The 27635-nt window shown below is 39.8% G+C and overlaps 1 protein-coding gene and 2 long non-coding RNA genes across 8 annotated transcripts in view; 1 reads left to right on the forward strand and 2 right to left on the reverse strand.

Annotated features, from left to right (window-relative positions):
* LNPEP (leucyl and cystinyl aminopeptidase) overlaps window positions 1-20559 on the forward strand; it is a 99935-nt gene extending 79376 nt beyond the window's left edge. For all 5 annotated transcript variants that reach the window (XM_055565319.1, XM_055565329.1, XM_055565331.1 and 2 more), the window contains 7 exons: window positions 2725-2908; window positions 4473-4629; window positions 10224-10408; window positions 12322-12483; window positions 14795-14935; window positions 15804-15885; window positions 16477-20559. In XM_055565319.1, coding sequence (XP_055421294.1) covers window positions 2725-2908; window positions 4473-4629; window positions 10224-10408; window positions 12322-12483; window positions 14795-14935; window positions 15804-15885; window positions 16477-16608 — 1043 coding nt within the window. In that variant the 3' untranslated portion in view covers window positions 16609-20559. The remainder of the gene's footprint in view (window positions 1-2724; window positions 2909-4472; window positions 4630-10223; window positions 10409-12321; window positions 12484-14794; window positions 14936-15803; window positions 15886-16476) is intronic.
* LOC129640127 (uncharacterized) lies at window positions 10336-16630 on the reverse strand. Of its 2 annotated transcripts, none has more exons than XR_008708691.1 (4): window positions 16475-16630; window positions 15788-15855; window positions 14890-15032; window positions 10336-10475 (listed from the first exon to the last, which is right to left on the reverse strand). It is a non-coding gene; the product is annotated as an uncharacterized LOC129640127 (long non-coding RNA). The 2 variants fall into 2 exon arrangements; XR_008708689.1 differs by lacking the exon at window positions 10336-10475 and adding an exon at window positions 13461-13599 and having other exon boundaries at window positions 16475-16629.
* LOC129640134 (uncharacterized) lies at window positions 19429-26722 on the reverse strand. Its single transcript, XR_008708692.1, has 3 exons — window positions 26591-26722; window positions 25508-25606; window positions 19429-19563 (listed from the first exon to the last, which is right to left on the reverse strand). It is a non-coding gene; the product is annotated as an uncharacterized LOC129640134 (long non-coding RNA).
* Between the last annotated feature and the right edge of the window lie 913 nt (window positions 26723-27635).

Raw genomic sequence — 27635 nt, forward strand, 5'->3', positions numbered from 1 at the left:
TCATAACTCATTGACAAGTGTTTTTTTTTTTTTTAATCACTATTAGATTACTTAATCTGGGCTTCTGCCATTTAACATCGGAGTTACTCTTTTTTTTACTGCTCAATGGACTGTGAAAATTGAACTGTTAATCTGTTAATAATTATAATAAATTAAAAACATATGAGAGTAGCTTCATCCACATTTGAGCTGCAAGATGTAGTTACCTCCCTTGTGTGCAAAGCGGGTTTTTTTTTTTTTTTCTTGATACCTGTGGTTTTAAGGTCCTCTATTGTGAATCATTCAGAACACCTGAAAGAGACTAATATGTTGATTCTTTAAATGATAACTCTCCTCTCTAAGCTGCTGGCTGCACCGCTTCATATTCTGTCATCAAAATGACAGTAATAATTTCAAGTATGCTCCCAGCTGTGTTCCTCCTCTCTGCCATCTGGACTTGGCTAGGTTTACAAGATAGCGAGTTGCTTATCATCCAAGAGACTCTGTATTTCAATATTTTCCTGTTTCCATCCAATGGGAAAATTGCCATGCTTATCATTCCTTGCCTCCTGTTTTGGGAAAGGGAGATTTGAAGCTCTTCGGTTCTTTTTCCCAAGGTCCTTTCTTGATAAAAGCCCTGTAGGAAATTGTTTGATGACCTAGAGAGTGTTGATATTTTTGCATTAGCTACTGATAAAGTTAATTTCATTAGTCGTAGCTTTGTTAAAAATATATCCACTTGGAGCAGCTACTCTTACCAATGCAAATGTTCCTTAGAACTGTATTCTGCTTTAGAAAAGGAATAAACCCGATTAATGTGATTAATCTATTCCGTCTGTTGCTATATCAGCAATAAAACAAATTAGTATAAATTTTTTTTAATGAAAAAGACTGATTATCTGATATGTCATGTTAAGACATGATCAGAACATAAATCTTTACATCTTAAAAATCTTTGACAGTCTCAGAATTAGAGTAACTAAGGTATTAAGAAAATCTGATAAATTTAAATAATTCATGCTTTTGAAGTTGATCAATCCTAGATTTCAGGTACTAAAAAGGTTTAAATGTGTTTCCAAAGCCTTTTGTGTGTAAAAACCCTCATATATAATTATTATGATAGTAAAAATTTTAAAACAGCCTAAATATTTCCAAATAGAAGATGGGTTAAACTGTGGTATGTCCCAAAATAAAATATCCTTAACATTTTGAATCCTGCATATGAAGGCAGTGGGAAAATGGCAGGAAATGGAATCTGATATGTGAAAAAGCAGTATAATATAATGTATAAAATAATGTACATAGATCCAGTATATTAAATATTACTTCAGTTAAAATGTGTACAGGAAACATCTTGGTAGGAAATATACCCATGATGCTTTTATTGTTTGAGTTTAGATGATTTTCTTTACTCCCCTTTTATCTTTTAATTTAAAAACTGTATTCCCCACTTTAAAGTGGGGAAGAAAACTTACATCATAAACAGCTGCAAACCTTATTTAGATTTGTTTGAAACCACTTACTGTAACGTAATTGTTTTGTTTATTCATCCATTAATGCACCAAGTATCTCTTGAGTACCTACTAGGAACATTGTTCTAGGTCCTGAGAGATTAGCAGTAAACAGTAATGCTCATGGGGTTATAGTCTAATAAATATTAAACCTTAAGATGCTTAGAAGCATACCCTTCACTATTGTTTTAAATTCACATCTTCATTGCCAACTTTAAAGGACGTTTCCTGGCTAGTAATTTTAAAGGTTGCAGTCAACTTTTGTAGTAATATTTTTAAGGTTGCCTTTTTTTTTTTTTTAGCTTCTTATTAATCGCACATTAATTGAAGTCATTCCATATAAATTTCTAGCAGTTCTGTCAGCATTAAAATGTAATGGTAGGGGTTCACAAAGTACGCTATCAGCTTTCTGTTATTTTAACTCATTATTTCTTATTTGTGCCTAATGAGACATCTGTCCTTCCCTAATGTTTATTTAGCTATCTTTGACTTATGTGACTTTTTAAAATGGCTTTGTGTGTCCTTTCTTAGGCTGTTAACATAACCAAAGACAAAAGGCTGAGAGGGAACACATTTTATATGCTAATAGATCGTTTACTTACTGTCTGCCCTGCGCCACACCCTGCACACACTCCCAGCGTGAACTTGGGAGCCAGTTGAGTGCATGGATGCCATGCACACTTTCTCTCTGGGCCTTGAACACTTATGAATCCCTCTTTAGCTGGCTCACAATACCTATATATCCTGAAGTCTCAACGGTGATGTCATTTCTCCCAAGAAATCTCTCCTAACCTTCCCTCGGGGCTGAAGCACTTCTACCCTGTTCTCCTACAGAACGCCACGTTTTCTTTTTCCATCAACAGCATGTGTATGGCACCCTACTCACCTGGTCACGTTGGGTTGTAGGATCCAGGAGAGCAGGCACATGTACCGTGTTTACCATTAAATAAAGACTTGTTAAGTGAATAGGTGGTGATCTTTGGTAACATGAACACGACTGCCCTGGGAGGCAGACATTTAGTTTCTCGGTAGAAATAATATAAGTATTTTAAAATATAAAATAATAATATATAATATTATTATATTATTTATTATATCATAATATTAATATATACCTTAATAATATAATATTTTTAAATATAAAAATAATACCATATTAACTTCGAAACATAGTATTCATTTAATGCTTTTCTTTGCCTAACCTCTCTCTCTCTCATTTTGTGGTCTGTATTAGGTGTCATCAATCTCACAGAAGAAGTGCAGTGGATCAAGGTCAACACCAACATGACTGGCTATTACATTGTCCATTACGCAGATGACAACTGGGAAGCACTGATCAAACAGCTGAAAATAAATCCTTATGTGCTGAGCGACAAAGATCGAGCCAACCTCATCAACAACATCTTTGAACTTGCAGGGTAGCGTATGCTTGGCTTGGGTCTAATTTTGTTTCTTTTTTTTTGAAATAAGTGTTCTTGAGGAAAAGGACATTTAAGAAAAGCAATTGAAAAGAACTAGCATGTATTGCCTGGTAGGTATAATTCATTTTGGAGAACTGAGAAGATAGAAGACATATCCCTTGTCTATCTAGAAACATCAGCACAAGCATATTGAACAGTTATATAATAAGATTTGAATCATGTTTCAAGACTGTAGATACTGACAAGCACAACACATAAATTTGCTGAATAAATGGATACAGAATTTCAGGGTTTGCTTTACTCACGAGAAAACTCTTTTCAAGAAGCCAGTGTTTTCAGCATAAAGCTTAGTGCTCATAAATCGGTATGAGACATGTCTTGAGAGCTGGCATACCACTCACCTCCCCAGCTGCCCCCAAGCTACACAAGCCCAGAATGGCAGTGACCTCATGTACCAATGCCCTCTGAAGAGGAAGATCACCGACTTAGGTCCTCAGTGGGTCTAGACACACAAAGAAAAGAAAGAAAGTGAAGTCACTCGGTTGGTTGTGTCCGACTCTTTGCGACTCCATGGACTCTAGCCCACCAGACTCCTCTGTCCATGGGATTCTCCAGCCCAGAATATTGGAGTAGTTAGCCTTTCCCTTCTCCAGGGGACCTTCCTGACCCAGGGATTGAAGCCGGGTCTCCCACATTGTGGGCAGATGCTTTAGCCTCTGAGCCACCAGGGAAGCCCAAGGAACAAGGAAGCCCAAGCACCAGGGAACACCGTTCCTTTTGACGGCTCTTGACCTTCCTGTTACATGGTGACCTCACACCATCTCAGCCATCGATGTGATTTCTGTCAAGTGGTTAATTTTTTAAAGGTGTGCACTAGAAATTCACAGTGGCCCTCGCCTGAACAAGTTTGACAAAATTCCCATACAAATAACAAATTACTTTCTAATTCAAATCCTCTTTCTGCCACCTGATCAATTTAAGTAACTAATGATAAGTAAAATTGGCACGCTTCATCATTTCTCATCTAAAATGTTATGATACTTTTCCTGAATTGGTAGCCATTTACAGGTGACTTATAGAACAAAGAACTGAGCTGTTGCTCATCTTTCTCCTGAAAGGCGTCTTTAACCATGAGTTGCACACGCGAAGTTAATCAAAGATATTTAGTCTAATTTTACAGAATATTGGGCTTCTCTGGTGGCTCAGATGGTTAAAGAATCTGCTTGCAATGCGGGAGACCTGGGTTTGATCCCTGGGTTGGAAAGATCCCCTGGAGAAGGGAATGGCTCCCCACTCCAATATTCTTGCCTGGATAATTCCATGGACAGAGGAGCCTGGCAGACTGCAGTCCACAAGGTTGCAGAGTCAGACACTTTGCAACTTTCACTTCACTTCACTGAAGACTATGGAGCCATAGGATACCTACCACTCAAAGCTTAAATTTTAGGTCTTCAGGATTCCCGCTCCCCCATCTAGCCATAGTTTCTCTCTCGGCATGCATACTTTTTTGGCATATTTACTTTTCTGACATATTTACTTTTTTTGTTCTTTTACCCATTAGCCTAGGCAAGGTGCCTCTTCAGAGAGCTTTCGATCTGATTGATTATCTTAGAAATGAGACGTACACTGCACCCATCTCTGAAGCCCTGTTCCAGACAGAACTCATCTATAACCTCCTTGACAAACTCGGGCACGTGGATCTGGCCTCAAGACTGGTGGTAAGTCTGCCTTTTTGCCAAGTTCTCTTTGTTGCTTGCCTGTACTGTTGTTATTCATGTGCCATTCAGCAGTCACAGGCTGAAAAAGCAGTTATATTCCATTTTCATCACTTTCCTGGTGCTGATATCTTAACTTGGAATCAACATGTCGTTTCTCACCATGAGGAGCTGATAAAGCATGACGTATTCTTGTCTGAATATCAAGGTATATAGACTTCTGACACTGAAATCAAAATGAGGTCACATGAAAAGAAAAATTTCTCCATCCAACTCTTGGTTTATTTTCATATAATAAATGTTTGAAATAGGCCCTTTAGCGAAGTAGGGCTCCCCATTAATTTCCTGGTGGTCATTATAAAATGACACCTATGTTTGTACTGGGACTATTTGGTTTTGGGGGTCCTCACTGATAACTATCTTATTAAGGATGGTGATGCTGGTTAATATAAGTTTCTTTGCAAAGCATTACTGGTTTTGGAGACTGTTTTACCTTTTTTAAAACCAATTGCCTGGTCTTAACAGTTGTTATTTTAGACACTTTTGGTATTAAATTTTCACTGTGTATTTAAAAGCTTGAGAAGGAGTGACGAATTCTTTGTCTTATCTAATTCTCTGAATCACATTCAGACAACAAGGTTTGCTTTGCCAACCAGTCAGGTTTTCCAAAGAGCAGGCAAAAGGCAGCTTTCAGGAAAAAGGTGATGGGCCAGGAATTAGAATAAGTCTTTTAGAACTTTGGCATCCTCATGGGTAAAAGGAAGGGGCTAGATTTCACCTTAAAAAAAGAAAATCCTCTTTTCTGCTGTCCTACTGTGCATCCCTGTAATTCTCAGTGACGGGGAGGGAGTACAGGGCAGGGGGCCATACAGAGCTTGAAAAGCCCCTTCCTTACAAGTTTCTGATCTGACCTGCAAGGAGCCACCCCCGCTCCCTACCCGCAAGTGAGATGCTTCAGTTAGATGATTTCTGAGGTATCGTCTGATTACCAAGATTTTTGTCATTCTTCTATTTCATAAGGCTTTCAACTACCAACCTTAATAAAAACCAGCGCCTGGAATGTGACCTGGCCCATAGTGACACTCAGTAAATGTGGGCTGAATGAGTGAGTGGAACATACGAGAGCAAGTGCACTTCAGCGCTTACTGTACCCTGCACACCCTGCTTAGTGCTTAATGCAGATAACCTTGTTTAACTCGCACACAGCAGCAGATTTCTACCCTCATTAACACAGATGAGACTGAAGGACTTCTCCAAAGTCACTTGCCTCGTGAATGATGAAGCTGAAGACTCAGGCCCAGATCGCTTTCACACCAGACCCTCCTCTTTGTGTTACAAGGCCGTATTTTCATGTGTTCTAGCTTGTCATCTATCAGAGGATACCCTTTTATTGGAAGAATCAAAGCTGCTTCTTGCTATATTTTCCCCTTTTTTACACCGATATTTTAAATTAAAACAGTTTGAAGGCTTACTAAACTTCATGATGGCATAAGTCCCTCTTCTGCCTCTCTCCATTAATGTGTTGAGGGCCTGGTGTCAGGAGGCATTTGATAGTTAATTCAGGCTGGCTGTGTGCTGAAAGCTCAGATGCTGAACTCAATTCCAGCAGTTAGATCTTTTGAATATCTCTGCATCTCAAATGATGATTCCCAGTTTGCCGGGCAGGTATGTGTTTACTCAGGACGTGGCAGAACATACCAGTCCATGAGACTGGTGGTTAGAGAATTGGAACAGGAGGCTTAGTGTGTGTTTATGAGACCTTTTACCATTGTACGTCTTCATGCACTTGACTGGCATGACAGTTAAAAGTTATGGTGAATTAAAAGTTATGACAGTTAAAAGTCATGATGGCTTTAATTCAGGAACAAGAAATTCTCTCTCTAAAATTCTTGTTCTGATCTTAGGGCATTCGAGTAGGATCAGAATTCTCAAGATATGAAATTTGACCCACTGTAGATGAGACTGGAATGGCAGAACCTTCTGAGACCTTGGATCCAATCATCAAGTAGTAGTTGTCATTAAGACTGATGACAAATTAATTTTTTAAGTTAGTGTCATGAGAGCATTGTGTGCATTTATTGGTCATTTTGTTATTTAGGCTACACAGACCCGTGTAACACATATTACCTATATATCACATTTTGTGATGTCTGCTCTGATATGTGATGGCTGGAATCTGGAGGCATATTTGAATTGTGTCAAATTGTTCACATCTGATACTAAAATCTGATCTCAGCCATATTCCTGTTTCATCACTTATAACTCGTTCTTTTACATATGAGGAACTGGTGGGATAAACCTTTTGTAATAAAAGTTGACACTTCACTTTTAAGAAGCTCAGCTGACCCAAGAAAGAACTCCCTGGGAACATCAGTGTAAAATTAAAGCAGTAAATCAAAATGTAATAAATAACATAAGGGCCAGCATCTTGCCCTGTTTTATTTTTAAAGTCATCCTGTGTCATTGTTGTTGCATTTTACTGCATGTACGTACATTGTATGACTCATCAATTTATTCCCTCTCCCTACCATCTTCACTTTATGAAATCAGAGGATTGAATTCTGATACCTAATGGGTTTAGATTTCAAAAAAATTAATGTAGAATAATGAAAAAACAGGTTGAATTTTACTTATAAAAGGGAAAGATGATTTGAAGCACTTGCTGTGGTCTATTAACATTAAAAAAATAACCTCGATTACTTACAAAAATATTGAAATATTGAATAAATTAAAATATTGAATTACTTACAAAATATTGAAATTTTTAATTGAAATTTATAATTGAAAATTTCTAAAAACAGAACTATTATTTTTTAAATGAAGTCATTTATGTTATCATTTGATTTTTTTTTTTTTTTTTTGGCTGCACTGCATAGCTTGCCAGACCTTAGTTCCCCGATCGGGGCTCAAATCTGGGGTCTGGCAGTGAAAGTGTTGAATCCAAGCCACTGGACCACCAGGGAATTCCCCTGAAATATATTTAAAAATCAACCGTTTGGGGACTTCCCCTTGGCTCTTGGGTATGGGCCGTAAGTAAGAAAGTTACACCCCATAACTGCAAAGGAGTAAATGCCCAGGAATTGGCTACAGCATCACTTGAGGTTTCCCTCGCTGCCAGTATTTTGAAGTGCCATTTTCCCCACTGCTTTCTTTGTTTTAGTATAAACTCTCAAGAGTGGTTGCCATTTTTCTCCACTGAGTTGTTGTTGTTGTTGTTAATGGTTTTGCAAGTATGGGGGGTTTCTTTTTTGTGTCTCATTCTTCCTTTGTTTCTGTTTGACAGTTATGAGTAGCTTGTCACTCTTTCATTTGTCATAATGCCATCATGATGCCCGGAGAAGGCAACGGCATCCCACTCCAGTACTTTTGCCTGGAAAATCCATGGATGGAGGAGCCTGGTGGGCTGCCGTCCATGGGGTTGCGAGGAGGCAGACACGACAGAGCAACTTCACTTTCACTTTTCACTTTCATGCATTGGAGAAGGAAATGGCAACCCACTCCAGTGTTCTTGCCTGGAGAATCCCAGGGACGGGGAAGCCTGGTGAGCTGGCGTCTGTGGGGTTGCACAGAGTCGGACACGACTGAAGCGACTTAGCAGCAGCAGCAGCATCGTGATGCCACTGAGGTCAGGCCAGCGGAAGACAGCGTGTGTGGTGCAGTCACGGGCACACTGCAGGGGCGCCCACACTCCTGTTAGCTTCCGTGCACCGTCAGTCAGCGTGGCAAGTAGCCTTTCCCACCACTTCACACCCTCCCGTGACTGCAAGCCTGCGCACATTCCACAGGGCGTCTGTTTGCTGTTTCATTGCCTTTGAAACAAGCAAACAGAAGGGAGTTGACCTGTTATCACAAACTTCGCATCCTTCTTCTTATACGGAGGCTTTTTTCAAAACCATTCTCATAGTCAGCTCCACAAGAGACTTACTCAGACCTCAGAGAAAGGTCTGCTGAAAAAAAAGACCTCAGCAATTTAAAACTTTCCTACTAGGACTCATTTTAAGTACCGACAGAGGCACTCTAGAAGAACAGTATGCTCTGTGAAGAATTAGAACTAGTTTGGAGGGCAGTTAAGAGGTGTTGTACACGGTCATCTATGGTGCTTGAAATAAGACCGGTCGTGGTAGAGTTCCAATACCAGTGACAGAAAACCCTCTTGTGCCAAGAACACTGCGAGAGGGGATGTCTGTAAACTGGTTTCATTTTGATCCTCCTCATTTGTTGCCATGAAAGTTATCTAAAAAATACCTATAAGCATTTTTATATTAGGATTTTGGTGACATTCACAAATGCATATTTTACATGGTGATTTTTAAAGCTCCCTGTGCCCTCTTTTCCTTCCCTCCAGCACAGCTTGGAGTATGGAAATAGTTCCATACATTATGAACAGCTTTCATGCTTTTGTCATGGGAGATGAAAAAGAAATGAGAGATCTGTTGATTTCTTAAAACCATTGTTGTTGTTTTAGTAGCTAAGTCGTGTCTAACTTTTTTTCGACTCCATGGACTGTAGCCCACCAGGCTCCTCTGTCCATGGGATTTCCCAGCCAAGAATACTGGAGAGAGTTGCCATTTCCTTCTCCAGGGGATCTTCCCGACCCAGGGGTAGAATCCGTGTCTCTGCATTGGAGGCGGATTCTTTACCACTGAGCCACCAGGGAAGCCTTAATACCATAAATACTTATTTAAGAATGAGATCTCAGTCAGAGGTAATTATAACAATGGACTTTAATTGTAGATGATTTTACTGAATAACTGGTAATTTTCTTAAGTGTGATAAGGTATTGTGGTTGCATAGGAGAATGTCCTTATTTCTGAGACTTGCATGCTCAATTATTTATAAATGGAATCTCATGATATCTGTAACTTGCTTTCATATGGTTGAACTAAAACCAGAAAAACCAAGTGTGTGTATATTTGTGTTATACACAAATGTAAGAGTATTAACAAAACAGTGACTCTAACATATGGCTATTCATTTTACTATTCTTGTGGCCTTTCTGCAGGCTTGAAAATTTTCAAATAAAAAGTTGGGGAAGGAGGAAAAAGAACTATAAACAACCTTTCTTCCCTATAGGCATCATTTTCTTAATTTGATTAGATTAACTTGTTAGAGCATCAAGCTAGATGATACTTTAAATATTCCTTTAAAAATAGATTCAGAAACATTTAAGCACCTACACATTCTATTTTTCTCTCATTGCTTGATGGATTTATGGATGCTAAAGTCACCAGGTCAGGAAGTTTCAGCTTTCTTCCAGCAGTGGTTATAGATGATACTTCTTGGCAGGAAAGCAACTTCTAGCTGAGTATACACAGAAGAAAGGTTCCCTACTGCACAGTCATTAATTCTTTCTGTCCTATGTCATTAAGTCCACCTTGGGTATAGCAGCCTTATCTATAGCCTCAGTGATATTGAATGGTTTCATCCCAACGACATGTGAGCTTCATATGTCAGTTGTTATTTAAATGAGTAATATCTATGTCCCTCCCCCTTTTTTTTCTTTTTTGGGTAAGTGTAGGAAAAAAAGAGCTCTTGTCCTGATTTTCCCGGTTGCCCTCATTGTTATTACTCTGTTATAATCCATTCTGTCTCTCTAGAACAAGGTATTTAAATTGCTTCAAAGCCAAATCCAACAGCAGACTTGGACTGACGAGGGCACCCCATCTACTCGAGAGCTCCGGTCGGTCTTGCTGGACTTTGCGTGCACGCACAGGCTGGAGAACTGCAGCGCTGCTGCCTTGAAGCTCTTCAATGACTGGATGGCGTCCAATGGCACTCAGAGGTGATGTGTGCTTCTCTCTCGCTCCTGTGGGCCCCACGGCATGTAGTGAAACCAGGATCTTCATGTCCTGAATCATAAAGGTTATAAAGCCGAGCGTTAAGTAGGTGAACTCTATGTACGTGATTCTCAAACCAGACTGTTGCTTTAATTGTGATCAAATCCACATAGACTTTAGTATCTTGATTTTTAAGTGTGCAGTTCAGTAGTGTAAGTATATTCACATGGTTGTGCAACGAATCGTCAGAACTTTTCCACCTTGCAAAACTCCCCGTTTTCTCCTCACCCTAGCCCTTGGCAGCCAAGGGATTCTGTAGGAGTTATACTGCTCTAAGTACCTCATATAAGTGAAATCATACAGAAAGTGTCTTTTTGTGCCTGGCTTTCAGTTCAGTCACTCAGTCATGTCTGACTCTTTGGGACCCCAGGCCTCCCTGTCCATCACCAGCTCCTGGAGCTTGCTCAAACTCATGTCCATCGAGTCGGTGATGCCATCCAACCATCTCATCCTCTGTCATCTCCTCCTCCTCCTGCCTTCAGTCTTTCCCTGCATCAGGGTCTTTTCCAAGGAGTCAGTTCTTTGCATCAGGTGGCCAAACTATTGGCATTTCAGATTCAGCATCAATCCTTCCAATGAATATTCAGGACTGATTTCCTTTAGAATGGACTGGTTAGATCTCCTTACAGTCTAAGGGACTCTCAAGAGTCTTCTCCAACACCACAGTTCGAAAGCATCAATTCTTCAGCATTCAGCTTTCTTTATAGTCCAACTCGCACATTCATACATGACCACTGGAAAAACCATAGCTTTGACTAGACGGACCTTTGTAGGCAAAGTAATGTCTCTGCTTTTTAATACGTTGTCCAGGTTGGTCATAGACAACCTAATAATGTCCTCAAGATTCATCCATGTTGTAGCAAATGTCAGAATATCCTTTCTTTTTAAGGCTGAGTAACCCGCTGGATGTATATACCACATTTTGTTTTATCTCTTCATCCACTGATAGACATTTAGGTTGCTTCCACCTTCTGGCTCCTGTGAATAATGCTGCTGTGAACACAGGTGTACAAATACCTCTTTGAGACCTGCTTCATTTCTTTCATATCCAGAAGTGGTATCGCTGGGTCATGGGGTAGTTCTATATCTAATTTTACAAGAATCCCCATAATGTTTTCCAGAGGGGCTTTACTGCTTTCCATTCCTACCAGCAGTGTACAAGAGTTCTCCACGTCCTTGACAACATTTATTCTCTGGGCTTTTGATAGCCATCCTCCTAATAGCCTGAGGCTTCAAACGGGTATCTTTTAATTTAGGAATAAAACATAGCAGGTGGCATTAGCAGTTAGTAGAAATGTGTTTTATGATGATTGGTTTTCTCCAGGTTTCTTACTGGTTATATGAGAAAAGATTCAAACACCAGGTGGAGACTTGGGGTGTAGGGTATTGGGGTAACCTGTTGAAGCCCTCTGAGATCTTATTAAGACAGAAGACTGTGCTCCTACCCCTGTTCTTGCCCCTCCTGCTGCATTTGCTGATAGATTTCTACCATGGGACTTATCACGCTGTGTTACGACGTCTGTATTTATCGTTCTGTACTTGATGACGGCCCGTGAGCCTCCCAGCAGGTGACTGTGTCTCATTCTTCTTCCCTGCTCACAGCGTCCAGCCAGTTGCCTGCCTGGTTCTTTGTGGGTGAGCAGTAACTAATTACTGTATTGAATTCATAAGCTTTTTAGTCGCATCACTAGGAAAGGAGCGGCCATGGGATTAATCATTTTCTTGACAATTAATTATACAGTGAAGACTCTTTAGTATTACCTGCTCAGTCCCCCAAAGCACTGCCCCTAGTCAGTTCTTGTCTTTGTATTCAGTGTTTTTTTCTGGTTGTTCTCATATCAGACCACTTGTCTTACAGCCTGCCTACAGATGTCATGACGACCGTGTTCAAAGCTGGAGCAAAAACTGAGGGAGGCTGGTCATTCCTCTTAAGCAAATACGTCTCTCTAGGCTCTGAAGCAGAGAAGAATAAAATACTCGAAGCTCTTGCCAGCTCAGAGGATGTACGGAAGCTTTACTGGTATGAAGCCACCAAATGAATATGATCTATGGAAACCAAAAACATAAGACCACAGAGCCCCTTGGGAGGGGGGATCCTCCTTTTCCTCCCTTCGCTCACAGGCCAGGCCTGACCTGGGCAGGGTGGTGAGGAGACCCTCGGGGGTTGGGGGGATCCCCCTTTTCCTCCCTTCGCTCACAGGCCAGGCCTGACCCGGGCAGAGTGGTGAGGAGACCCTCGGGGGTTGGGGGGGATCCCCCTTTTCCTCCCTTCGCTCACAGGCCAGGCCTGACCCGGGCAGGGTGGTGAGGAGACCCTCGGGGGTTGGGGGGGATCCCCCTTTTCCTCCCTTCGCTCACAGGCCAGGCCTGACCCGGGCAGGGTGGTGAGGAGTCCCTCGGGGGTTGGGGGGGGATCCCCCTTTTCCTCCCTTTACTCACAGGCCAGGCCTGACCCGGGCAGGGTGGTGAGGAGACCCCCGGGGGTGGGGGGGATCCCCCTTTTCCTCCCTCGCTCACAGGCCAGGCCTGACCCAGGCAGGGTGGTGAGGAGACCCCACAGGCAGGGGTTCGTCTCAGGGACCAGACCTGTCCCCACAGACGACAGTGCTGTGCCCAGAAGGAACTGGAGGTGCCAAGAGTCACAGCCCTGCTTTCTTCTTAAAAATGTCTTCCTTCCCTTGGCACATTGTCTTTAATTCCACACCTAGCTTCATTCTTTCTGGGCAAAGGCACGGTTCTATCCCAGCCGTCTCTTTTAAAATGCAGACACTTCAGGAAAAGGTACTACATAAAAGCTTACAGGTTACACCTTTATGTGAATCTGCCAGACTCTTTAATTACTCAGCTGATGACGACCTGGGAATGGAAGGCTCATGTGAGGAAAGAAGGGTAGTGAGTAGGTCTCCCGACAGGAAGAACCAAGGAAAGGCGTTCTGAGTCGCCAAGAGACACTGGAAGCATCTTGAAAGTCAGTGCCCATAAAGGGGTGAATGGAGGCGCTGGGGTCTTGTCACTTCTCTTGTACAGTTTTGCTCAGATAAATAATAGTGTCCCCGAGATGTCTTCAGCAGCTGCCCAGACCCACTTTCCAAAGGATGCACTGTAAATGGTCATTTTCTTGAAAGTAGTAGCCAGGCTGTAACCCAAGCAAACCGAGAAAAGGCTTTGTTTTTAAATCAGTAATAATTTTGTTTTAGACCAGGAATATGCTGATAAATTTCCACCCTGAAGTCTTTAAACAGTACCTAAGAAATGGAGTAACACATAAAACGACCTCTTGTTCAATCCTTCAGTCTTGTTCTTATCCCCTCCTCTGTTAACACTGTCAGTCCTGGCCTGTGTACTTGCTGCTTTATTCTGTGCCCAGTGTTTTGTGACATTCGTTTTAATGAATGATCAGTCCTTGAGATTTGCCGCAAAGCCTACTCCATTTTTCTTTATAGCTGTGTATTATTCCATAATATGGCTCTATCATAGTTTATCCAACCCATCATGTCTTGATGAGCAGTTGGGGTTTTTTCCTGTTAAAAATATTGCTGCAATCTTTTAGAGGTATGTGTGTTCTCATATGTTTGGAGAAGGAAATGGCAACCCACTCCAATATTCTTGCCTGGAGAATCCCAGGGACAGGGGAGCCTCGTGGGCTGCTGTCTATGGGGTCGCACAGAGTCGGACACGACTGAAGCGACTTAGCAGCAGCAGCAGCAGTGTTCTCATATAAGCAGATATTATCACATAGTAAATGCTTATGTTCAAATGCCTAACTTTTATATTTATTAGCAATAGCTGTGTCCCTGGGGTAATTATATAACCTCAGCTTCTTAAACTATAAAATGAGGATAGATAGTAATGACCTATTTCAAGCATTGTTATTCAGTAATTTAGAACATTATCTAGTACACATATCAGTATCAATTTATTGAGTGCATTCTGAAAAGTATCTTCATTTTTATATGACAGCCCAGTTTAAGAATAATAAGATACCTTCCTACTCAAAGTTTTTAACAGAAAAAACAGTACCAGTTTTCAGAATTATAATAAATTCTACTGGAAATTATATCCTAAATGTCCTTTTTTTCCCCTAAATGTCCTTATTACATCAAGAACAATTTATTACTATGTAACAGTGTATTTATGTGTTTATCTCATTGGTTTTTACTTCATCTAGAAACATGACTAGTTTTCACTGTTAATGAAGCTTAGACAGAACCAAAACTTGTATCTCTTGAATTGCCACAGAGCTTTAATTAGGAGACCAGTATTAATTTAAATTCAGTCATCACTTCATCATGAATAATTATTTTGGAAGCTCAATCTGCTCTGCTCTCCAGGTTAATGAAAAAGAGCCTCGATGGAGATCTCATCCGAACACAGAAGCTGTCGTTTATCATTAGAACGGTGGCCCGGCATTTTCCCGGACACTTACTGGCTTGGGATTTTGTCAAAGAGAACTGGAGTAAGCTTGTACAGAAGTAAGTTTCTCAGACAGTTACTGATTTTCAGTATCTGCAAGCCTTGCATCTGAAAGCAGTTCCCAGGGTTGTATTGGTTCAGAAGAGTCACACTTTGCTGTGAGAGGAAAAAATGCTTCAGTGATAGTTTAACAAACACAGAAACAGTCACATTTGTAAACAGCATTCCTTAATGCGAGTCAATTTAACAGTGGTGTTTGTTTAAGTAATAGTACTGATCAAGCCCAGCCTTGCTCAGCACCAGCTCACTTAGCTTGAGTGAGTGAAGTCGCTCAGTTGTGTCGGACTCTTTGCGACCCCATGGGCTGTAGCCCACCAGGCTCCTCAGTCCATGGAATTTTCCAGGCAAGAGTACTGGAGTGGGTTGCCATTTCCTTCTCCAGGGGATCTTCCCGACCCAGGGATCGAACCCCGGTCTCCCGCATTACAGGCAGATGCTCTACCATCTGAGCCACCAGGGAAGCCAACTCACTTGGCTTGGCCACGGACTATTTCAGAATAGCTGTTTAGTTTCATGTGTTGAAAACACCTCCTTGTTACCAAGGGATCGTTTACAAACTCAGACCCAGCTCAACAGCACAAGTCGCTCATTTTTTCCTTTTAAATCAGTAATGACACCTTCTGGGTGTATGATGCTGTTTTTGAGGCAAACATGGGCTGTTAATTTCTCTGGATCTCCTGCCTACTGGGAGAGGTGTGTGTGGGGTGACTCTGATGCAGCAAGCCCCCCATTCCCAGGAGCAGGACTCTACTCTGCCTCGGGCATGTGGAGTTTACAATAAGCATGTCCTTTGCGCTCAGGAACTTGGCCTACCAGCAGCTGACTCATTCTTTTTTGCCTTTTTCCCTTACCTTTGTGTTTCTTCAGGTTCCATCTGGGGTCCTATACCATACAAAGTATCGTTGCTGGATCAACTCACCTGTTTTCAACAAAGGCACATTTATCTGAGGTTGGTTGTATCAAATGCTTTTCGGGGAGATTAGGCCATCCCTTTGCCCTCAGGGTGCTCAGTTTTAGTCAGATGGTGGTTTCTCCTGCAAAACCTTGTCCCTTCTCTCTGTCTGCCTTCATCAACGCTAATGATCCTGCACTGGGATTATTTCTAAAGGGTGGATATACAGCAAGGAGGAAAAGTTCTGCTTCCATTCTCAACAGTATTCCATTGTCTCCCATCTGATACAGATGATTTTTTGAATTAAGATCAACATATGCCAAGTTTATTTTTAATTGGCGATTAGACTGTTTTTGAAGAGTTCCATTCAGAGGGTAAAATTAGGCCCCAGGCCTAACTTTAGACTCTACCTTATTTACTGTTACTTGGCCTTTCCACCCTTCCCACCTCAACTCTCACCCCCCCACCCCAGCCCACCCCCCACTTGAAATTTGAAAACTTCATCCTTGTGGGAGTAAGGGGAATTCCTTTTTAAAACAGCTTCACATCAGCATGACCATCACTAACTTAAAGCTTATTTGAAAAGGATATTCAAAGCTGCGGTATGTCTTTCTTTTCTTTTGAAATACTTCTGTGTGCAACTTACAGGTCCAGGCATTCTTTGAAAACCAGTCAGAGGCCACCTTTCGACTTCGCTGTGTCCAGCAGGCTTTGGAAGTCATTCAGCTGAACATGCAGTGGGTAGAGAAGAATCTTAAAACCCTGACATATTGGCTGTAGCATGCACACCTGTACCTCATCACCCGTTCAGAGAGCTTGTTAACTGGGCCTCTGCTGCTTTTGCAAAAGCCAAGGTGAAACCAGGATCGCTGCTGAGTTGTGTGCACTCTTAGGAGTTCTAGTTTGCTCAGGGCCAGTCTGTATTTTTTCATCTGTCTTTTCTGAAATGTCTTTGGGCAGTGTGTAGTTATTTATTACCAAATTATATTCACCTGTATGCCAACCATCTACAAAAACAATGGGTAATTTTTCTACTTTGAAGATATTCAAATGGGGAAAAAAAATCTGTTTTGCAATTCTGTTCTCGGTTTCTGGTAAATGTCGACACCATGAAATAAGGAAAGAGCTACCACGGGAGCCACCATCTTTGCAGGCTGCTGGTTGCTTAGCCATTTGTTGCTTCTTGTTGATAGATGTTATTTGAATGTGGTTCCAAGTTAGCATCAAAAAGTATAGTAATGAAGTCATCGAATCATGCAGCTGTAGAGAACTGACCTCAGGTGTGCAGATCTACTTATTGGGGGTTTTGAATAATCCTTTCTTTTCTGGAAAAAGTTTATAACTATTATATTTTTTTCTGAAAAATAGTGAGGTGCTACAGAATTTTTAAATTTTTGTTGTAAAGCTAAATAACAAGGCCAAAAGATTAAACTTTCCAAATATTTAACACCTTCTTTTTCATCTTTCAGGAAAATACTTCAAACCAAGTTAGCGTTAATTATTTTACTTATGAATTCCAGTATTCTCCAAATCTCTGTACACCTTCACCACTCCCTGCCGTAGATATCCCTTGTGTTACAAATAAGTATTTCTGCATTTATGGCATTTTTTAAAATACTGGTGTCTCTTATCATGACTTTCTTACCAAGATTTACAGTTTACAGTTTGTTTAAGTTGCTTTTTGGCATGATAGATCACAGACACTTTCTCTTGATCATACCCATTGGGTGGTTTTTCATTTTATATGATAGAGTTGCATATTAGAAGTATATTTTAAAATAGGGCCTTTGAGAAATTGAACATTTTTATTTGAAGTTCACCATAATACCTTAAAGGGATAAAGAGAATGTGGATAGGAATAACTTGATTTAGGTTTATTTTAATATGGTGGGCTTTGAATTTTTTCTACTGTCAGAAACAGTACTTTTCTTTCGTTGAAAAATCAAAGTTTTCTTTTATAATGGCCAAACTAACAGACTATAGGGAATGGCCAAGGAAAGAAAGAAAGAATCCAAAACTATATGGCAATTTTACTCCTTCTAAAGGGGAAATACTGTACTTGAATTTTTTGAGCTATGCAGACTTATACCTAGATTGTTGTGTTTCTTTGATTCTTAGGAGAAAAGCTTTCTTCCTAGTATTTATTGTACTTTCTATTTTGCTTGAAAACACCTACGTACATAAAAAGGGTATTTACCCATTTTTCAGCACTTAAAACACTCCACTGAATCAGACAATGGGAAAGGTCACCTTTTTTTTATTCAGCAGGTATCAAGTGAGAATATATGGAATTATGTATAAAATTATATTTTATTTTATGAAAATATTTTTATATAGCAAAATTGAAAAGACTGGCAATAGAAACTAAAGATAACCTTCTTTAGCCCTAGTGTGTTTTCTCCCAATTTAGTGTTTTCTAAACAGCACTTATCTCTCTATTTTAGAGTAGAAAATACTATTATCTGAGAATCACAGAATCATCTGAAGATGTTTTTTTGAAACTAGGGTGATTGTAGGTCTTTATTACTCTTGTGCTTCAGTAAATGAATGATAATTTAGTTGATATTTGAAAGTGTGTTTTTATATTTTTAGAGTGGGGAAAAATACTAAAATTTTGGAGGATTTTTTGTTGCTGGGTTGTTTTTTTTTTAAACCATATTACTAAAGTCCACTTTGATACAGAGTTTAAACTTTGCTACTTCTCAAAATCATTTAAGATTCTTCGTTTTATCTGCCCATCTTCACATTGTTTCTATAATATTTGTTAGCTCCGCATATGGCAAATCTTGTCTTGAATTATATCATTCTTTCCTGTGAGTGTGTGTGTCTGGAACGGGGTGGGGGTTGTTATAATTAATTTTATCAAAACATGGGCTAAAAAGGAGGTAACTCAAAATCCATTTCTATCTTTGTACTCAAAAGCCATTCATTCCCATAATACCAGATCCGTACCAATTGTATTTTTCATTTACAGGCCTCACCTCAGATTTTCCTGTGAAATTCCAAACTTTTTTAATGTTATGCTATCCCATCTATATAGGGCTTCCAAAAACCAACTCTTAAGTCAGGAATATAAGGTTAAATAATGGCTAGACCGTGTAGTATAATAAGTGTTGTTGAAGCGTTTGAAGTTTTTTCCCCCAGAATTTTATTTCACCATTGTATTTCTGAGAACTCAGATAGAAGCACAGCGGTTCTTTGTTCTATGAGCACACAGATCCATGACCAATTCAGTACTGTCTGACAAGTGTTATATTCATTGCAGAGAGACAGTCGACTTGAATTAATAAAAAGACACATCATCCCATATTATTACGAAAGGCAAAATTGGAAATCTGGAACTGTAGAAGAAAAGCTTAGGCTTTGGAAATCTGAAAGGCTACAAAACTAGAAATCCAAGGAGTTCAGTTTGTTGATATCTAATCGCTTGTTAATACCAACTGATTAGATATATTAAACGGAAGTAGTGTCAGCAGCTACCATAAGCTTGTGCCTTGCTCCATCTTGTTTGATATGAATCTCTTTAAGTGAAATTGTGTTGTTTGCCACTGTTTTGGTGTTCACGAACTTTCTTACTGTTGCAGGTTCCACTTAACACTAATGTTCTTCACCATTCGTGTTCTCACATGTACTTTAGCCACAGTGGGAACAGAGCTGTCAGAAGAGTTCTGGGTATATAGAGGATACTGAGCCACATCAGTCTTCCTGGGTGCAGAACAGAATCCTTTCTGAACACTGGAAAGGAAGAAATAAAAGTTAAGTGCTGAGTTTGTTGGATTACAGATAGCCTGTTCCTGAGTTGGCTTTTGAGCATCTACTCAATCTAAGGCACATAGAAAAATAATCTGTAGTCAGGTTGCTGAATATTTACATAATCCTCATGTATGTCATGGGGGTGCAGGGAAGGTGTATGCATCTCAGGAGATGTGCAGACAGCAATTTCTGGGCTGAGTTTGCAAAACAAGACCTGAATTTCATAGGTATGATGTAGTTCTTCTCCCCTTTGCCTTTTTTTAAAAAATTGGAATTAACTCTTTTCTTCCTCCCTTACCTCCCCATTTGTATTTTATAAAGCCTGTGTGTTCACTTTTGCTGGGTTTTGCTTTCTTTTATTTTGTGCTTCATTTTCTTCATTGGCAACTAAGTACCAAATGAAAAGTGGAAGTCCGAAAGTATGATAAACCTCCTCTTCTCCCCTTCCCTTGTTGCCTACGTGGGCAACAGCTCATAGAATAGTTGATTGATTTCTTTGAGGGTTCTTTAGGGGAATATACTTTTTAAATGTATGCATGTGTTTTGATGTTTTTATATTCTTTCATCTTAGTATAGTTTATCCTGATGAAAAATGAAAGAGACATTGTCCTGTGAAATCTCTTCTAGCCTTTCAATTTTTCCTGCCTGGGCAACAGCTACAGAGTAGTTACTTGATTTCCTTCTTTGGAAGGAGATGGCCATAGTGGGAGAAGAGCAGAGTATGTGCTTTTTAAAATATATCTAAATCACTATTTTGTGGGTGTTTGATTTTGTATTTCCTTCATCCTCCTCACGGATAAGTAGAGATCTAATGAACTGTGAAGGTCCCAAAGTATGACGAATGTCTTATCTACCCCTCTACTTATTGCCTGTATGGACATAAGTGAGTAGTTATAGTTTCTGTTGTTTTGATCTAGTCTGTTCTTGAGGGCAGAGATGGGGGAGGGTTGTATATTCTTTTATTCAAGTGTATATAAATGTTATGCTACTTTTTAATATTTCATTTTAGGTGTGTTCCTTTGCATGAATGCATATGTACTTAATGAAAACAGAGATTCAGAGTATGACAGATCTCCTCTTCCCTTTTCCTTACTGCCTTTTTGGGCAGTAGCTAGAGTAGTTTTTGTTTTGTGAGGTGGAAGACAGTGGGGTATGTACTTAATGTATATAAATAAATCTATAACTTTGTATTATAACTAATCATTTCGTACTACGTCCTTTTCATAGGATGTGAGAGTACCTAATGAGACGTGGAGGTCCACATGTATGACAATCTCCTCTTGACCCCTTCCCGTGTTGCCTGAGAGGGCAATGGCTAGTAGAGTAGTTGATTAGTTTCAGGGGCTCTTTTGTGGGTATTAGGGTAAATGCTTTTAAAATATATACTCATGTTTTTTACTTCCTTATTATAGTATTTCATTTGGTACCCAGCCCTTCACTTGGGGGCTTCCCTGATGGCTCAGCTGGTAAAGAATCTGCCTGCAATGCAGGAGACCTGGGTTTGATTCCTGGGTTAAGATCCCCTGGAGTGTGGAATGGCTCCCCACTCCAGTAATCTGGCCTAGAGAATTCCATGGACAGAGAAGCCTGGCAGGCTAGAGTCCATCGGGTCGCAAAGAGCTGGACACAACTGAGTGCCTTTCACTCACTCACTCTCCTTCACTTGGACTGGTAGGTTGCTAATGAACCACAGAGTTCTGGATATAGAGCAGTCTTCTTTCCCTTTTTATCCGTGTAGTCAATAATTTTAAAGTAGTTTGGCTTTTAGAATTTTGCAGGGGACGGGGCTGGGAAGGGACTGAGGCGGAATATATTCTTTTGAAATCTGTATATATGCAGTGTTTGTTTCAATATCATGTTATTCCATTTTGTACTTATCCCTTGCTTGGATGTATAGGTCCCTAACGAGATATGGCGGTATGGATGTAGGAAAATCTTCTGTCTTCCCCTTTCCTTGTCGCCTCTGTGGGTAATATTTGTAGAGCAGTCTAGATTATTTTTACCTCTATCACTCTCTTGCCTGGGAGCGTAGGGATATGTACTTTTTAAAATGTATATAAATGTTTGTGTTCCTTTTTTTTCTGTTACTTCATTTTGTACCTAAACCTTTGCATGGATTCTTAGGTACATGATGAACATTAAGGTTCATTCTATGAAAAAAACCTCCTCTTCTCCCCTTCCCTTATTGCCTGTGTAGGCAATGACTAGTAGTGTAGTTTTTTGAAGAATTTTTTGCGGGGCGCAGAGCGGTGAAGGTTTTCTGGGTTTGCTTTTGTGTGTGTGAATAAACGTTTGCTGCATTTATTTGTGCTTTCATTTCAAGCCTAGTGTCTTTTTTTGACTCCTAAATATCAAATATAATGCAGAGGTCCAGATCGGGGTGTAATAAATCTTCCCCGCCTTTCTCCTGTAGCCTGTGTATACCGGTGGTATAGGAGTACTTGAGGATTTGGTTTTCTGTTGTTTGTTTTTGAGGTTTTTAATGGGGGATGAGCTTGTTAGGCAAGATATATAAATTTTTAAATGTATACAAGTGTTTCTGCCTCTTTTGGTGTTCATTTCATCTTGAATCCAGTCTTTTGCATGACTCTTTTGGAACTTTATGAAAGTTTGATTCTATGAAAGATCTTCCTGCTCCCTTTCCCTCACTGGGCAATGGCAGAAGAATAGATGTTTGGCTTCTGCTTTTGGAGAGGTAGGGATGGGAGAGGTGTGTGTGTGAGTACACATATATATACTTTTTTAATGTATAAATGTTTGCTACATTTTGTGTGTTATTTCATTTAGTACCCAGTCCTTTGCTGGGATCTGTAGGTACATAATGAAACATGGAGGTCCAGATGTATGATAAATCTCCTCTGCTCCCTTCCCTGACTGCCTACATGGGCAATAGTTCAACAATTTAGGATCTTTTTTTTTTTTTTTTTTTTGGAGGGAAAAATTATTGGGTGGGTAGTAGTTAGTGGGAAGGGATGGGGTATGCCCTTTTTAAAAGTGTATATACATGTTTCCATGTTACTGATTTTATACCTAATCCTTTGGGTGGATGTCAAGTTACCAAATGCAAACTGAGGAGACGTGTATGACAGCCTCCCCTTCTCCCCTTCCCCCCACTTGCCTGTGTGGTAACAGCAAGTAGAAGGGTTGTATGTTGTTGGCTTGTTTTATAGAGATTTATATTTTTGGCGGGGGAATATTCTTCATGAGTGTTTTCATTTGTTGCTGTATTCTGTGTTTAGTCCTTCACATGGCTATGTACGGAACTGGTGAAAATTGACTCCCCTGATGAGCAGCGCACTTTCTTCCTTTCCCACATATCTGCTCCTTCAGCTGCAGCCAGTATACTCACTATTTTGTGGCTGTTTTTATCCTCTCAGATATATGCCTTTAAAGATGTACATGGATACATGCACATATATGATTTGCTTCTTTTCTTCCCCCATTATTTTCCTTTAATAGTCCCTTGCAGGGCTCTGAGTGCATCTTTCCTTTAATAGTCCCTTGCAGGGCTCTGAGTGGATCTAACAAAAAATGTCCCACCAGATCCTTGCCATCTGAGCTAAAGGTGTAGCACTGAGGTGGGGTAACCAATGGCACCAGGCAGGTAGCCCGTAAGATGGGAGAAGACACTTGGATACGGTTGAGTTGTGAGAGCTAATCACATCTAGTAGGTCTCAGGTTGACTCACACTGAATGAAATGGTAGGAAGGGAGGGACCTGTTCTTTGGCAATTACAGAGAGTCAAAAAGACAATACTTCAGGTGTGGTTAAATTTTTTTTGCTGTTCATCTCTCAGTGGCACTCATTCAAACTCATTTGAAGACCCTTGAGAGTAGCTCCTTTCTGAGGCCCTGGATTCTGGCTCCGTTGGCTACAGTTCCATCAGTTACATATTCTTCTGTACTCGGTAGAAATCATTTTGGGTTTTGGAGTGAATCTTTTGAGTTATTGCCATCATTCTAGTAAATGACAACATGGGCCCCAAAACTAATCCAAGAAGAATTGGGGTGGCAAGCTCTTTGACTCCCAACACCTTGCACATGGGAGGGCGAGTTGGCCCTTTCCTCCCCAGAGCTCTTCTGCGTGGCTGCATCTGTCTGCTCTCCCTTCTCCACTAGCTGGACCATTCCTGTTCATTTCTCCTTTTTGTCTTCAGTGCTTGCGCTGTTAGCTGTTATCTTCAAGTGTCCTCGGAAATGTGAGCCCATGTTGCCTCTTTGGCTCTCTGTCTTTGCATGCATTTCACACATCCAGACCTGTGTGTTAACTTTCAGCATTCTTCAGTGATATTTCACACTGACTGTTCATCCACCACATGGTAAATGTCACGACTCAGTATTTATCTGTTGCAAAGAAAATGCATGTGGAAAATCCATCCATCCCTCTCTTCCCTTCCTTCTGAGCTTCTGAGCACTGTTTTTTTTTGTTCTGAAATGTATAACCAATATAATGCTGAAGATTTGCCATACTGTTATAGAAACATTGAATGGTAGGACTCCTAGAAAATTTGCAGAGACGTTATTCACCATATCAGACTCTCAGGTTCTAGTGATGAAAACTTTGCTTATACTTTGCTGTTACTTATACCTGCTGCTGTACGGAAAATAAAAGTTTATTCATGCCACATTTAACTTTGACCATAAATAAAAGGCAGCATCTTTTTGGAGTTAGTCATGGTCATATTTAGTGGTATTTCTCAACAGTTCTTAATTTGAAATACTTCAAAGGAAGTAAAGGTCAGGGCTTAGCTGAATGAAATGCTCCAGAACTTGAAGTGTAGAAAGCATCAGTACAGTAACATATTCATGTGTATAAAGTGGCAATCACAGCACAATTGGAACATTTGCATTAATCAACAAACTCACATTGAGACAAAACTGAATCTTACAGCTTTCTTGATTAAAGCCAAGTGTTCCATGTTGCTGTGAAGAATAGTCTCTCAAACACTTTGAAAAGTAGTTACTTCAAAATTTGTGAAGGTATCACATTTTTGTATTTAAACACTTACAGAGATCTCCAATTTCTTGAATCTGAGCTTGTGGGTAGGATTCTAAATTTGTATCATAATCTTGTCTTTTGTGAAAGATTTTGAAAATAGTATGTATATATATAATATTATATATGCAAATTGTGTTTTGTCACTTGTAAAGGGAAAAGGCTTATTTTTCTTTATACTTCTGATACCTTGTTTTGCATATGACCAGCACTGACTGAAAGGCATGTGTACCTGCAAACACTGTTGCTTTTTTTGTGAAATAAAAATAAAAGTATTTAAATATAAATATTGTGTAGACCATTTTCACTTTTAAAAAGTACATATAAAGTGGTTTATGATCTCAGCTGTACCAGAACAGGAACCGTATTCATTGTCTTTTGCAGCGTTTCCTATCTCACCAGTGCTCCAGTATCTTTACTGCATGTAACTCAAGGGTTCACAGACTCATTAGTGCCACGTTGGACTGTCCTGGGTATTGTATGATGATTACCAACATCCCTGGTCTCTAATGCAAATAGCAACTCCACTACCCCCAGTGAGACAACCAAAAATGTCTCCAGACACTGCTAAGCACTCACTGGGGTGGAGTGGGGTTAAAGTTATCCGTGGATGCGCTCCATGTAGGGGAAGTCTTTTAGAATGAAATGATTCTCATAAATACACAGGTCACTTGAGTAGCCATTTGGTCAGATCTACAATAAGAAGTTCCTTGTTTTAATTCCCATAAATATTCTTGGGAGAGAACTGAGAATATCTTAGGCTCTTAGGTGTTGGAATTAGAACCAGTATTCTTCTATATAAATTGTTAGCACTTAAAGTTAGGCATTTTAAGGCAAATAGAGTTTGGGGTAAAAGAACTGAGACACTATTTCTGGGCATACAAAAATACACATTGAAGCAATACACTTTTAAAATATCACCAGAACTTACCTGGTGGTCCAGTAGTTCAGACTGCACATCCAATACAGAGCCACGGGTTCAATCCCTGGTTAGGGAACTAAGATCCCACACGTCACAGGGTGCTGCTTTCTAAAGATAAAAAAAAGGACAAAAGTAAAAAAAAAAAAAGTTATTACCATTAATAATTATTGGGGGAATGCTCTTAGAAATTAAAAGATTTTTGCTCAGAAGCTACTAGTTCAATTTCTGATACTTTGTTCACAGACATGCACAGTAAAAATTGAAATAAAACCCATTATAGATATATTAGGTTGGCCAAAAAGTTCATTCAGGTTTGAAAGACTTGAACAGACTTTTTGGCTAACCTTATAGAAAAAATGTTTTTATTCCAGTGGAATTTATAGATGTTAACTGACATAAATGCATCATCTATAAGTTGAGAATTACATTTTATTTGAGGACTACAGTCCAGGAAGGCGGACTCTCAGTTCTGACAAACTTCCAAAAAGGTAAGGCAGGGGCCAAGATATATTGGAGTTTTTGCATTTTTGCTGAAAATACGTGGTTGAATATCAGTTACTCTGAATCACACACACAGAAGACATCAAGGTAAGAGCTTTTAGTGCCTTTCTATATATGGAAAGAGTCTGGGCTCATTGAAATTCCTTTGATATGTATTTTATCCAGGGCAAGGATCCTGTTTTTCTCATTTCTGAATTACCCTCAGGGTACGCTGTTGGGGGCAGGTGCAGTGGCCGAGGGCTTGATGGTGGGGCTACTTCATTGATTATTGAAATGACAGGCAACTTTTTTGTCCATAGCACCTCCTTGTGGTCATAAATTAGATGAAGGTTTGGGAGACATTTCATGACCAATTTTCCCACAGCACTAGGAATTACGACCCAGGAAAAATTCCCCTTGTTGCTTCTCTCCATTTCTACAGTTGCACTGTTACAGTTATTCTGGGTAGAGTTACATTTGATCAACTGCCTCAAGACGTTCAGCCATTAGTTTTGTCAGAGGACGGGCTACCATTGCAAAGTGCAATAGAAAACTATCTTCCCAACCCAGGGATCGAACCCAGGTCTCCCACATTGCAGGTGGATTCTTTACCATCTGAGCCACCAGGGAAGCATACAGGTAGTATCATTAATAAAATCATAGTATAGCAGGTAGCTGCTGCTGCTGCTAAGTCGCTTCTGTCATGTCCGACTCGTTGCGACCCCATGGACTACAGCCCACCAGGCTCCTCCATCCATGGGATTTTCCAGGCAACAGTACTGGAGTGGGGTGCCATTGCCTTCTCCCATAGCAGGTAGAGACAGGCATAAATAGCTGGAGAAACGAGAGGACAGAGTAAAACAATAATTGGTGTAACTGGATGTAATCTGGTCACAATAAGTCATCAAGTCTACAGGGGAGGCAGCTGGAGAAGAAAAATTCTAAAGGGATCAAATAGAGATAAATCATACCTTTTGTAAATGAAGATAACAATTACCAACTTGTTGCAGGTCAAAACATAAGAAAGGCTTTCTGAAAGAGATTAAAAGGCAGTGTTTTAGAAAAAAGTCATAAAATTATAAATGATTTATTGCTCATAATTCCTGTTGATCTGGGTGAAGTCAGGTTTTCCATTAGAGTTCTGTAATTTCTTACGCATTTTAGTAGTATGATCTAAAAGTCATTAGAAACTTGTTTGTCCAAAAGTCCTTTTTATGAATCATCTCAAGGATCTTTATAAAAACATCTGAGTAAAATAATGATTGTCTATTAATACAAGTGACTAAAGACTTAAAATGGCATGGTTAAAAATCTGATTATAATGCACTTGACAAGAAACGTGGTTATTTCTGTGACATACAGCATTTTAAGATAACTAGAATTATGACCTGATAACATACCAGGATGTACCAGGATTTAGATTTTGGAACATCTATATTAATGATATCCACCTATGTAAGAAAATTTTACCATCACTTGACCGTATTTCCCATGTAATATATCCAATAAATTCATTTAGTTTAGTATCTGTCTTTGGAATATTTCAGGGGCCCTTTGAAGCATCCCAAAATTAGCTACAGGTCAGAAGAATTTTGGTTAGAATTTCACTTAGGCAAGTTTGTAAGAGACATCAAAGTTTTAAAACACTATCAGACCA

This window comes from Bubalus kerabau, chromosome 1 (genome assembly GCF_029407905.1).
Source record: "Bubalus kerabau isolate K-KA32 ecotype Philippines breed swamp buffalo chromosome 1, PCC_UOA_SB_1v2, whole genome shotgun sequence".
NCBI lineage: Eukaryota > Metazoa > Chordata > Mammalia > Artiodactyla > Bovidae > Bubalus > Bubalus kerabau.